Source organism: Oryza brachyantha, chromosome 5 (assembly GCF_000231095.2).
Source record: "Oryza brachyantha chromosome 5, ObraRS2, whole genome shotgun sequence".
Classification (NCBI taxonomy): Eukaryota; Viridiplantae; Streptophyta; class Magnoliopsida; order Poales; family Poaceae; genus Oryza; species Oryza brachyantha.
Genome location: NC_023167.2, coordinates 5387435 through 5400902, shown reverse-complemented (window position 1 = coordinate 5400902; position 13468 = coordinate 5387435). Strand labels below are relative to the sequence as shown.

Sequence of the window (13468 nt, the reverse complement as noted above, 5' to 3'; positions counted from 1 at the left end):
AGAGACTAAACAAGAAAAAAAAAGCTGAGGGGAACCCAACACCCCCTTAATCTCTCTTCGTACGTGTTAATATAAAATTATTTCTATTATTACCCACTGCTTATATTTTAAAATGTACATAAACCACTGGCGGGGATTAGAGGCGCGCCAATGTAATCGAGCGGCTTTGGCAGGCAACGCATCGCGCACGTCCGCCTACAAAGAACCTTTTCACAGGTGGCACATATCTTATCTGTTTGCAGGGTGGCTCATGTATAACGACATCCTAAAATACAGGTCGCCGAATTAATTAATTGTTTTATATTTACGTATAAATTAATATATATTTTGGTATTGTATATCATAAATATATTTGTGCGTGTGAGGTAGTATGTATGTAATATGAATAATAACAAGAAATTCAAAATAAAGATTAATTTTGTTTGCAAAGACAGTCAGTACAAACAAATTAATAAAACACACTAATTAATTACATACAGTCATATTATTTCGAAACATGAATTGTTCTATCTCAACTATCCTATTGAATGCTGTAATTCAAGGAAACGTCCGAATGTCCCATTTGATTATTTCTCAGTATTTTGCATCATTCGTCATGTATCCTTCCTCGAAGAATTCACGGTTGCCGTGACAGATTTCACGATGAACGAAATGTCAGAAGTCTCGATTCATATTCTCAATCTATATAAAGAAATTTCATCCAAGGTAATCAATACCATATTTATTTGTAGTCTGCGTGTTTATGTTCATATACTCTTATATTTCGAGGGTTGCTGTATTAACGTCTATTCACTTTCAGATAGCGCCACACATAATATCCGCACAATACGGTGTTGTCAAGCTTGTGACACTTCATTAGAAACAAAACATAATTATATATGTTATTTACAAATAATCGTAATTAATGCAAAAATAATGGAGCTATAATAATTATGAAAAAAATGTAGATATGAGTCTCACTTCACATATTTATATGCACAAATTTAGGAGAACTAAAATTTTTTATTCGGATTTAAAACCTATTATCATCAATCTTTTTATAAGCTTTAGTTGTATACCATCAATGTCCAAAACGTGCATCCAACCCTTAGGTGGTTTTTCAGATGATTGATGACAAAAGATTAAGGAACAAATTAATGTGCTTAATGAGTTGATAAACAAGAAATTACTCCGACAAAGGTGAGAGATGGCGTACACTTTGCTATCACTGTGGTGCAATGTAATGAGTGACAAAATATGATTAGATAGGGTGAAAGGTTGGCAAAGACTCGGCTATGCGAAGGACCAAATATAGTTACTTATTGGAGTGGAAGTGAGCGTGTCAAAGCTCAGGACGGAGAAGATCAAATTGATTGAACATCATAGTGGATTAGACAGTCCGATGCATAACTAGACAGTCTAAGTGGCCATGCCAAACAGTCTAAGGTGCAGTGTGATCAAATTGATTGAACATCATAGTGATTAAATTCTTTTGCTGTGAGTTTACAAGTTTGGCCCGTCTCGTTCAAACGGTATCGGTTCATAAAAGCCGATTGCAAGAGACAGAACAAGAAAAGTTTTGGAGTTATCAAAGCCGGAGGAGAGAAGATAATTTTGAAGTATAAGTTCTCATACTCCAAAACTATGGGGCATATGTTAACGCCAGAATTTACAAATAACCGTTGGAGGATCAGTTGGGAACAGTGACCGAATCAGACAAGAAAGAAAGGCAATCGGACTGAAAAAAAGGTGAAAAATGACTCGGATTCAACCGATAGAGTCTGAATCGGATTGAAAAAGGAGTCCGATTAGTTTAGAAGCATGCAGATAGATTCGGAAGTAAACCAGAGTCTGTGTAACATTTTATCTGTTAATTAGAATTATTTTAGGATGTTTGCTTTATCTCTAAGAGAGTTAGAGTCTGATCGGGAGTTGTTTGTTTTCTTCTATCGATTAGGAAACAATGTCGTATTAGAGATAGAGTTTGTTATTTCTTTTTATCTATTAGGAGTTGTGTGTCATATCCGGCATGGACTCGTATCCACCCATGGGTATAAATATATATGCCCAGGGTTATTGTAAACCATCTACATCTACTTCTCAATACATAGATCAATTACTTTTGGTGCATCGCCACCCTCCTTCCCGACGTTTCAACTTTTGACACCAACAGACACGTGCTAAGAAGTTCCAAGAACAATCGTCTGAAGCCATCAAGATGTTGTCCAAGGACATTGACTCAGGGAACATTCTGCCAAATTGACATGACAACTTGACTGAAGAATAGCGGGTCTTGGTTCAACAGCATATGGACAATCATCAAAAATTGTGCCTGGAGTCTTTTAGGATGACTAGGAATGGTCCGATACAAAAGTCTCAACTACCCATGATGTCTATTAATTGAAGGACAGCCGAGGGTGCCACCACCGGATAAACAACCTACACTTCAAGAGATGATGGACTCAGCTGTACATCATGCTTTACTCAATCAATCAAGTGTCATCGTAAATACAATGTATGGGTTAATCAAGAAAGTGGCAGATGGGTCCACAACTCAAGAGCTACCTAAAGGGCTAGTATACTTACCTAAAGGAACAACACACATGCAATATGGACCTATGAGGGACGAGGAGCCTCAGAGGTCAATCAGAGAGAATAATGAGCCACTACCTAAGGTACCAATCGAAAGCTACAATGCTCCTCCAGAATGCCCGGACATGTCATATTACAGGGAGGCCACACCTCATTAGTATCAGCAGCCACCTCAATATCAGAGCCCGAACACTTATCAGGTACCACAAGGATGGTCTCAACCAAGGGTGGAGTCAATGCAACCGATACAAGCTAATGTACCACCTCAAATGCATGGGGGCAGTTTAGAGATGAGGATTGGACTGATCGGATAGCGGAGATGATCAGGGATCAGTTCGATCTATGGCCAAAGGAACAAATGGTGATGTATCGACGTCCATATCCTGAGTGGTTAGAAAGAGTGCTATTGCCTCATCGGTACTGTGCCCCAGACTTCTCAAAGTTCGTTGGCCAAGATGGGGTATCGACAATAAACCACGTGAGCCAATTCCTAGCACGGTGTGGGGAGGCATTGGTTGAAGACGCACTGAAAGTCAGGTTTTTCCTCTTTTGCTATCTAGATCAGCCTTCACCTAGTTTTCCTTGCTAACGCCGAATTTGGTCAGGAGTTGGGCCGATGTAGAAAAGCAATTCCATAAGTACTTCTTCACAGCAGTCCATGAGATGAGCATGGCCGATTTAATGATAGTCCTACAGTGGATGGACGAATCGGTTCATAAGTATATACACATGTTTAGAGACATAAGAAGTCGATGCTACAGTTTGGGCCTCAGCAACGCACAGTTGGCCAAGCTAGCTTTTCAGAGATTACTCGGTCCGATATGAGAGAAGTTTTCTTCACAAGAATTCGAGAGTCTGTCACATTTGGTGTAGAAGGTATTGGCACATGAGATCCAATATCAGGAGGCCAGAAAAGAAAAAGTTTCATAGAAACATAGCCTACTTTGCAAAAACATTGTCAGATTCAGATCAAGAAGATGCGGAAATCGGCTTGGTAGAATGGACCAAAAATAAAAAGCCGATGACTTGCCCTTGGGTGAAAGGAGGAAAGAATGAAGAGAAATTCGACTTCGACATTAACAAAGCCGATAAGATCTTCGATTTGCTGCTACAAGAAAAACATAAACAGCTGCCTCCAGGGCATGTGATACCATCGGTTGAAGAGAGGTATTGCAAGTGGCTTAACTCGGTCTCTAGAGCAAGGCAGAATGAGAGCTACATATTCAGGCACCAGGATCAATCGGCTATAGAGCAAGGCAGAATCAAGTTCGAGGAAGCCAAAAAGTTGATGGAGATAGATGGGCACCCATTCCTGGTAAACATGGTATGTGTAAGATTGGGTCAAGACCAGCCGATCTAGGAGAGGGGGTCCAAGGTGTATGACGAAAAGCTTCAGATAACATCCACTGACTTAATCGAGAAGTATCAAAGTCGGCAAGGAAGGATGACAGAATACGAGGAACAACCTTGGTACAATGAACACTGGGATTTCTCTTTCTTTCAATACTGCTAGGAACGAGGAATGTGTCTATGCCTCTATATCTTGGTTCCTCTCTTCCGCCCACCGTTGCACCTCCTTGTTGCTAATGTCTATGCCTAGACTAGGCGGGTTACCTCTACTACAACTACCCCTCTCCGTTATTGCCATCTACGCCTGGACCACCTTTGCCTATGGTCGTCCCACGACTCCCATTCCATTGAACCCGCTTCCGCCTGGACACCAAGAGAGGGTGATAGAGTGGCGTGGGAGGAGATAGGAAAGAGAGTGTGGAAGAAATAGGGAGATGCCCATCAACGATGATTGTTATGCATGTGGTGAGAACCGTTTGAGAAAATAGTTCTATTCCCATAGGGGTTTGTTTTAAGGCAACCAAATGTGAAAAATATTTTATAGATGGATTCTCAATAGGACCAAGTGTAAAATACTCTTATTTTAGCATACAGTTCCCTTAAAGGACTGTCTCTAAAAATCAAATTAATTTTGTAGATGACCCGTGCATCTCTTCTCGAAATACACTTATAACTGGTGCTAGGGCCCATATGTATGGTAAGAGGACTGACGAACCAAAAGAATAAATGAAATACATATGAATCGCGAATAGTTTTGGATATACGGCAAAAGGTAGAATTGAATTTTTTCAACTGTGACAGGTATGCTAACGGATGGATTTGAAATAATATGCTCAGTAGTGATAATTATTTAACAATTCACATAAGTACGTTATGTCTGCATGGTCATGCACTTTACGCAATACCTTTCACTATTACTTTATACCATACTTCGCTTTAAAATTTTATAACAAATTTATAATGAAAAATGAACCAACCTCAGATAGTCGATTACACAAAAAGAAAATGTCGCGGTGGCATGGAAGGTATGGGGCTTGCAAAGTATGCAAGGCTTTTAGCGCATAACGTGGCTGATACAGAGGTCCCCAGGATGAGAATACTGTAATATTACCTCTAACTTTTAATAGATAAAGCCATTGCCTTTTTTTTATATTTTAATTATTCATCATACTTAAAAATGTGTCTAGATATATAAAATTATAAGTTATTCATAAAATATCTTTAATAGTAATTAAGTCACAACAAATAAATTATAATTAGATAATTTTTGAATAAAATAAATGATCAAACATATATCTAAAATGTCAACGATGTCATTTCTTAAATTCCGGAGAGAGTAACACTGTGGTTTGCAACCGTGATATGATATAACTATCCCTATGTATGCAAATATAGGATGAATAGTAAATTGCATACATAGGATAAATAGTATATTGATTATTACTAACAAAAAACTACACAAATTTTAGATGTTTCTACTTCGAGGTACGGTGGGAGCTAGGCTTGGCCCTATTTGGAAGAGCTTCTGATGGATGCAACTTGTCAAATAATCTTCAGAAGTTAAAAGCTCTCTCAAACATTACTTATAATTTAATAATATGCAATTGTAAAATATAGGAAATAAACTGGAAATTGGAGGCTGTAAGATTCATTTTTTACATGGCTTCTCATCGGTTGTTTCTTTGAATCTTAATATATTCCAAACGGAGCTTTAAAGACACGGCCTGTGAAGTAGTCTCTCTCTAATTGTCTCTCTAGGTGTTCTATTTGTTGCAGTGAGTTTATCTCTCGGTAATTCTCTCACTCTGTGGTGAAGTTTTTGTGGTGCATGCGTTATCATAATAAGAGCATCTCTAGCGGTGCCTAAATACTGTACTTCCAAAAATCATAGATTCGGGCCCAAAATTCACCCAATTGTCAATTCTCCTATATTTCGTTCCCAAAAACTATGAAATATGCCACATCCTCGAGCACCCCCTAACTCCCCATAGGCCGCGTTCGGAGCCCCAGGTAAGTTAACTTACCTCCTTCATTTTCTACGTGCACGCTTCCCGAACTACTGAACGGTGTACTTTTTATAAAAAATTTCTATAGGAAAGTTGTTTTAGAAAGTCATATTAATCTATTTTATATTTTTTAAAAAATTAATAATTAATTAATCATGTTCTAATCTATTACTACGTTTTCCGTGCCAGATAAGTTAACTTATCCACACCTCTCACGAGCGTGGCCATAGTCCAGTAGGGGCACCATGCACGGATCCAACTGACGACGCGCTCACCCGGTGCCACACTCCACCTGTCGAACATATCAGTGGGAGAGCGGCTTCTTGCAAGCATCCGGGTCACCGGATGCATGATGCCGCCACCAGAGAAACCGTAGGTACCGCTCCTCGGTAGGGGTGAAGCTGCATGTATGAAGGAGGTTCTTGGGAACTCTGCTCAGAAAAATATTTAGCTAAAGTTTATCAATTTTCACCATATATTCATTTCTTCAATCCAAATTTAAGTACCCGTAGCACTGAAAAATAAATCAGTAACACCCCTCCCTCTATTTCGCTCTAGCTTCGTCCCTGCTCCCCGGTTGAGCTCATGTGCTAACGCCATCACCAATGTCGACGCAATCGCCATGGGTGTAGGATAGGCGTGGCACTAATTCTTCTGCGAGAAGGAAGAAGTGGATGGACAACGTATATGCTGGTCATCGTCGGTGGTCGTGGAGGCAGAGATTGGGGATGCCACCTATCACCACAAATCTTGGTCACGAGGGGTATAGGGTTGGGCATGTGTCGGTATTGGGAGTAGGTTTGGGTAACTTTTGGAAGCGTGTTTTTAGTTTAATTGAAAAATCCATTTTAACAAAACTATGTTCCAAGGAGAAAAATAGATGTTCCAAGGAGAAAGTCTCCAAACATGTGAGCTCCAAATGATTTTCTTACTGCTAAATTGTCTATTATCTAATCTTATTAAACATTATATTCATTGTAATTAAACATTCAAAAATTATTTTAGATGATTATATTTTTAATGGAAAAAAATATATTCCTTTCAATAGTTAAAATTGGATGCTTTGTTTCAGTATATCTTTTAAAACTATTTTATATGTTAAAATTCAATGTTTCTTGCATGAGAATGAAATATTTCAACCTTGATTTTACAGTATTACATATTTTTGTTAAATGCTCCAAGGACTAAACTTAAATTTGTATTTCACAGCGGTCAACTGAAATATTTTTACCACCTCATTTTAGGCAGGGATGGAGTAATATGATCCATATTCATGGAGATGTGTCGGTGCTTGCATGTATGTGGAGAGCGGATAAAAAAAAGTGTCTTTGGTGTCACTAATCAATTAATTAAACCGTGTCAATGTTTGATTATGAAAGAATCTTGTTAGCTTTAATCAGCCTTTATATGAAGATTGGCAAAAAGTCATTGGTTTTATTTGACACCCGTGAATGCACTTTCTGTCAGTTGGATATGCCCGTGTATGTGTACGTGTTCTCATGACTGTGTGTAATGTGACTGAGAATAACCAATCTCCCAGTCACTTTTCTTGACTGTTCAATCTAAAATCATGGAGAAAGATAGAAATTCTCAGAGACGCAGTACAAAGGGTTCATAATATTGACTGAGATATTTCCCAAAAAAAATTAATCGCATAAGGAATAGCAATCCCAATATTCATATTCCAGAATCAGTTCGGCCAGGCCACAAAATTATACAACACAAGAGCCAGACTAGGCCTTATCGTGTATGTTTATGTTTATAAATTAAAATAAAAAAAAATTAAATTTTAGATTGATTTTGAGATTTTCATCGTAGTTTATTTTTTAGTTTTTTATTTTAGATTGTTATATATATATATATATATAAGTTTTACAAATATATTATTTTTTAATCGACTGTTTCAGGCATACTTGATTTGAGCAAAACAATAAATCTTTTAAGACTAGTGACTTATTTCTAGAAACATTTTCAGCTTGAAGGGTCTTTGAAGTCTTGAATCATTTGATTTATCGTCGCAGATAGCTAGCCGAGTATGTCAAAGAATTGAAAGATCAGCAAAACCTTTTTACTCGACCTCGCAGGTCGATAGCGATTTGTCTTACCCAATCTACCACAAATTTAATTGGCCTTCAAGTTTCCAAAATAACCCGTGGCAATTTCGTCAACTTCGTTGAAGCAGCATCCATCACGGCACGGCAGCAACATTATTACACGATCGATCGTCTGAACACGCAGCAGCACTAGCAGCTGGTAGCTAGCTAGCTTATTAGAGCAATTTCAATAGTATAGACAACTTCTAACTTCAAATTATCAACTTAATAGCTAATTTATAGAATAATTATAAATATATATATATTATATATTAGTATCCAGTCTCACCTATCATTCATACATATGTATCTTGAAGTTTATGGTACAGCTGACTAGCCAGCTGCTCTCCTCTCTTCTCATTTATCTTCTAAGAATATAATTATAGCTGGCTTACTATTGACGTGCTCTTAGCTACCCAGCGTATATACGGAGAGATCGTCGAGAGAGCGACGCCGTCGTCGACGATGGATCGAATGCAACGTGAAACGCGGGTAATCGATCTATGGCGAGCCGATCGAGGATGACGACGACGGACGTACGGCGGCGAGAGCGTGACCGGCGCCCGGCCGGACGCTTTCACCGACGTTTAATTTGCTCTGAATAATGATGTCTCCCTCCGGCGACCCCACCGGGCTGTCCAGTCGTCGTTGTTGCCCCCGCCATTGATCTGTCCATCTCTCTTCTGCTGCATGCTAGCTAGCTTCTGCTGCAGCTAAACCCGGCTAAGCTGCTCCCTCTGCCCCCACGTTCACTCCACGAATCTAGACAACCACATGTCCATATTCGCTATGCCAAAATAAATCATATTAATTTTTAGGTTAATTATTTTCTGACGGAGGGAGCAGTCACTTACTCCCGTGTTTGCCTCGCGGGCTCCCCCGCTGTTATGATTCCTGTAACACAGTAACAATTTCAGTTTCACCTCGTGTGATTAAAAATGCTGCCAGTTACAGTGATCTCGAAGGAGGCTTCAACTACCTACCTAAGTCGTATTGACATAATATGTCATCAGTTGATTAATGAGCACAGGTGTTGATTAATTAGCGAAAAGTATGGTCTACAGCTAGTAAAAGTAAAAGGAGCAGCAGATTTGAGAGAGGAAGCAGGCAGGATACTGGGTGAGGTGAGAGCTGGCAAGCAGCTAGAGACCACGAAGCTGGGGGGGCCATGGCGACACGTGACCACGCTTCGCTCGGCTTTCGCCCGGCTATAAATCGCAGCCAGCCTTCCGTCCATTGGCACATCGCTCGGAGAAGCACACAGTTCAGTTTCAGTTTCAGTGTTCTGCAGAGCGAGGGAGAAGAAAGATAAGGGAAGAGGAGAGGGAGACAGTGAGCGAGGTGTAGTAGCCAGCCATGGCGAGGCGGCGGTCTGCTTGCCTCGCCGTCGCCGTGCTCCTGCTTGGGGCGCTGGCGGTGGCGAGCGCCTTCGTCGGCGATGAGGAGGCGGCGGCGGCTGGGCGCGGGCTCGGCCATGGCGGCCGGTTCGTGGGCAAGCGTGGGCGCGCTGCGTACGAGAAGCCGCCGGAGCCCGATGCCAAGCCGAAACCACGTCCGGAGCACAAGCCTAAACCTGAGCCCAGACCAGAGCCGGAGCCTAAACCCGAGCCATACCCAGAGCCCAAGCCATACCCAGAACCAAAACCTGAGCCCAAGCCTCAGCCTAAACCTGAACCAGAACCAAAGCCTGAGCCAAAACCTGAGCCCAAGCCGGAGCCTAAACCTGAACCAAAGCCTGAGCCAAAACCTGAACCCAAGCCAGAGCCTAAGCCACACCCTGAACCAAAACCTGAGCCAAAACCCGAGCCCAAGCCAGAGCCTAAGCCACACCCTGAGCCGAAGCCAGAACCGAAACCAGAACCAAAGCCAGAGCCCAAGCCATACCCCGAACCGAAGCCGGAGCCAAAGCCAGAACCGAAACCAGAGCCAAAGCCGGAGCCTAAACCACACCCAGAACCTAAGCCAGAACCGAAACCAGAGCCCAAGCCTGAGCCTAAACCACACCCAGAACCTAAGCCTGAGCCGAAGCCTGAACCAAAACCAGAGCCTAAGCCATACCCAGAACCAAAACCAGAGCCCAAGCCAGAACCAAAACCAGAGCCAGAGCCTATGCCACACCCTGAACCAAAGCCTAAGCCTGAGCCTAAGCCAGAACCAAAACCAGAGCCTAAGCCGGAGCCTAGGCCACACCCAGAACCGAAGCCGGAACCCAAACCATACCCAGAACCTAAGCCAGAGCCCAAACCTGAACCAAAGCCTGAACCTAAACCTGAGCCAAAACCATATCCAGAGCCAAAACCTGAACCAAAGCCAGAGCCTAAGCCCGAGCCAAAACCGGAGCCACCTCCAAAGAAGCACAAGCCGCCGCACATTCCGCCGGCGACCGACCAGTGACGGCGATCGCCGGAGACTGAGCATCTTACTTGCTGCCCGGAGCCACTGATGTCATTATCTCGCCGGAGGCCGGAGCGGTAGCGAATCGCCACACTGTACCGTTTCTGGAATAAAGTGACGAGCTATCTTTCCTGCTTGCTTCTTTTTTTTATAATTCCTCTTCTCTTAATTATTTCCTTTCATGTTGTTTCTTTTCCGGATGTGCCACGGCTAGCTAGTGTAATTATTTATTTCTTATGTATCTACGCCATTTTTATTACCGTATCTGTGACATTCTTTTCTGCTATCAGTATATATATATGCTCATCTTCCTTGGTGTCCAGTAATATTTCATCAAGGATTTTTTTTTACCGTTCCTGTTGAGCTTTTTCGAGGATTATATTGTGTCTACCTAAAGGAAAAGTATATTTCACAAAGCTAAACTTCCATCGAAATGTAAAAGTCAACTTAAAATTTCTAAACCGTAAATTATTTAAGAGAGAACATTCAAAACAGTTCATCCTTAATACTACATTTTGAATTAGATTTCGTAAATTTATATGTAAAACAAGCATAAGGGGATCCAATCTCTACCTGGTTTGATAAGTCTGCAGTTTCACAGTTTAACTCTGACCTTGGTTGATTTTTAGCGATTTTTACTATTCCTGAGGTCAAACAATATCACTATTTTTAGTGTAATAAAACTATAAAAATTGGGACCTTTTAATAACTCTCAAGAACCATAAAACTCTCTAATGGTAAACTTTGTTTTAGACAATTTTGTATTGATAAACATATTTTGTAACTTCATCATCTAGTGAGAACAAAATATCTATAAGCTGTTATAACAAAATTTTGGTTTCCCTGGTTTAATATTAGCTATCATGTTTCCCAAAAAAATGTTGAAGAAATGTGTGTTCTCTCAGCGCGTTTGGAGTATGTAATACAAGAATTTTACTTACATTTCTGTAAAATTTATTTCACGAAATTCCTAAAAATAACCCTCAGTTCCAAAGAAAACCTAACTAATTCCATATTGAACAAATATCGTCAAAAATGATCAGCTCACGATTTTCCTTATTTTCAAACCTTTTTTTGTTTATAGTTTTGAAACTAAACCGTTGCAAAATTTAAACTCCATGTAGATACCTTTTGGCCAAACTACACCGTGTAAATATGTCACGCCGGTTTATTTGGTATGTCACCAAATAACGTGCGTGGTAGCTCGGTCCCATATAGTACCCATGTCTCCTATAATATTTTTAGTTTGTTGAGCAGTATTAAGGTAGAGAAAAGAAAACTATGATATATCTTAACAAATAAGAAATATGTGGGGGTTGGACGGTAAGATCATCCTAACCTGAAACTATCGAGTAGTTTCCATACTTATTATATCATATAAACACTATGTGTAGAAATTGTGTATTCAATAGATGGTATCTTCAAATTAAATTTCCATCCAATCATCTCTTTATTCTCCTTTTATCCACCTATCCACCTATCATCTTGTTTTTGTTTTTGGTTCTTATGTAGAGATGATTTCTTACATAAAAAATGGTTTCTTCATCTTTTTTCCTCTCCTCATTAACTCCCTTGCTACGTAAGATTTTTGTTTACGTGGTAATGTATTTAATGCTATGGAAACTAGATGATATGGAGGAGATAGCCTAAGTGGGCATACGAAGTAATTGATACGACAAATAGTACTATAAATTGTATTAGAAATAATTATATTTTAGTGTAAAATTTAAATACTAGGAATGTTTATATTTTACCATGGATGTGAGTTCTATAGGAAGATCCTGTTACGAGAAATAAAAATAAAACTGTTCAAACTTTTTACTGTATTAAAGAAAATTCCCAGCTCGCCCTGAGTGCATACTGCGAAATCAAAATACGACACAGCAGAGAGGACGGTCAGAACAGAGAAGTGTGCATTCACGAGAGTCAGAAAAGCAACGGCCGGCCCTTCACGAACCGAGGGAACATTGCACGATCTAGACAATTTTTTTAAGTTTCTTCTTCCGTCAGATATTTAAATGTTAGTTAGAAGTATTAAATATAGACTGATAATAAAACTAATTGCATAAATAAAGAGTATTTCATTAGACAAAATTTTTAAACCTAATTAATCTATAATTAGTAAATGTTTACTATAACTTCATATTCGCTAATTATGAATTAATTAGGCTTAATAGATTCGTCTTGTGAAATAATCCTGAGTATGAGGTGTGTTTTATTAATAGTCTATACTTAATACTACTAATTATAATTAGTATCAAATATTCGACGTGACGGAGAAAAAAAAAAGCAGGAAGTATCGGAAGACCCCCTAAAATTGCTCTGTTAACGTCCATGTGTACTCTCACTCACGCGATGTTTACCTGCCATTAACCCTCCCTTCCGTACACGGGTAACAAACAGCGGTGATGGTTTGGCTTATCTCATAGAAAAGCAAACAACGTATTTATAAATAAAATAATTTATCAACAAAAATTATACTCCTTCTGTTTTATAATGTTTGATTTTTTTCTTTTAATGTTTGATCATTTGTCTTATTTAAAAAATTATGAAAATATCATTTTTCTTGTGACTTACTTTATTATCAAAATAACTTTAAGCACGACTTGTTATTTTTTTTATATTTGTACTAAATTTTTGAATAAGACGAATGATCAACGTTATAAAAAAGTCAAACATCTTGCATTATGAAACGGATGTAGTATACATATGTTCTCAATAATCTAAAAATCAATGTTGGAAAATAAAGTATGATAAAAATATCTTAAGATTTACTTTAAATTTAAAGTTAAAAATTCAACCAATAGATTATTAGTATAAGCAATAGTAAAAAGATTAGGACATGGATTCGGCGAGATTGCATCGTGACGTTCTCGGTGACATTGAGTCACTGATGTACGGAAGCCCACGTGAGTCCAGGCACATGTGGATCTCGTACATTGACTCGATGACATTAAGAATATCACAGGCAATATCACCGAATCTGTATACCCATCCGGTGTACCAAAAGCTCACCTCCTGTAGACGCGTGATCGACCCTGCACAACCGACAGG

General features: G+C 39.5%; 1 protein-coding gene across 1 annotated transcript; it reads left to right on the top strand.

Annotated features, from left to right (window-relative positions):
• Window positions 1-9256: 9256 nt before the first annotated feature.
• Window positions 9257-10680, top strand: LOC102706386 (protein TsetseEP-like). Its single transcript, XM_040524655.1, has one exon. The coding sequence runs from the start codon at window positions 9377-9379 to the stop codon at window positions 10412-10414; it is 1038 nt and encodes a 345-aa protein (XP_040380589.1). The 5' UTR covers window positions 9257-9376; the 3' UTR covers window positions 10415-10680.
• The last annotated feature ends 2788 nt before the right edge of the window (window positions 10681-13468 follow it).

Excerpts from the sequence above, each read along its gene's own strand:
- LOC102706386 (XM_040524655.1), top strand. The coding sequence starts at position 9,377 with ATGGCGAGGCGGCGGTCTGCTTGCCTCGCCGTCGCCGTGCTCCTGCTT.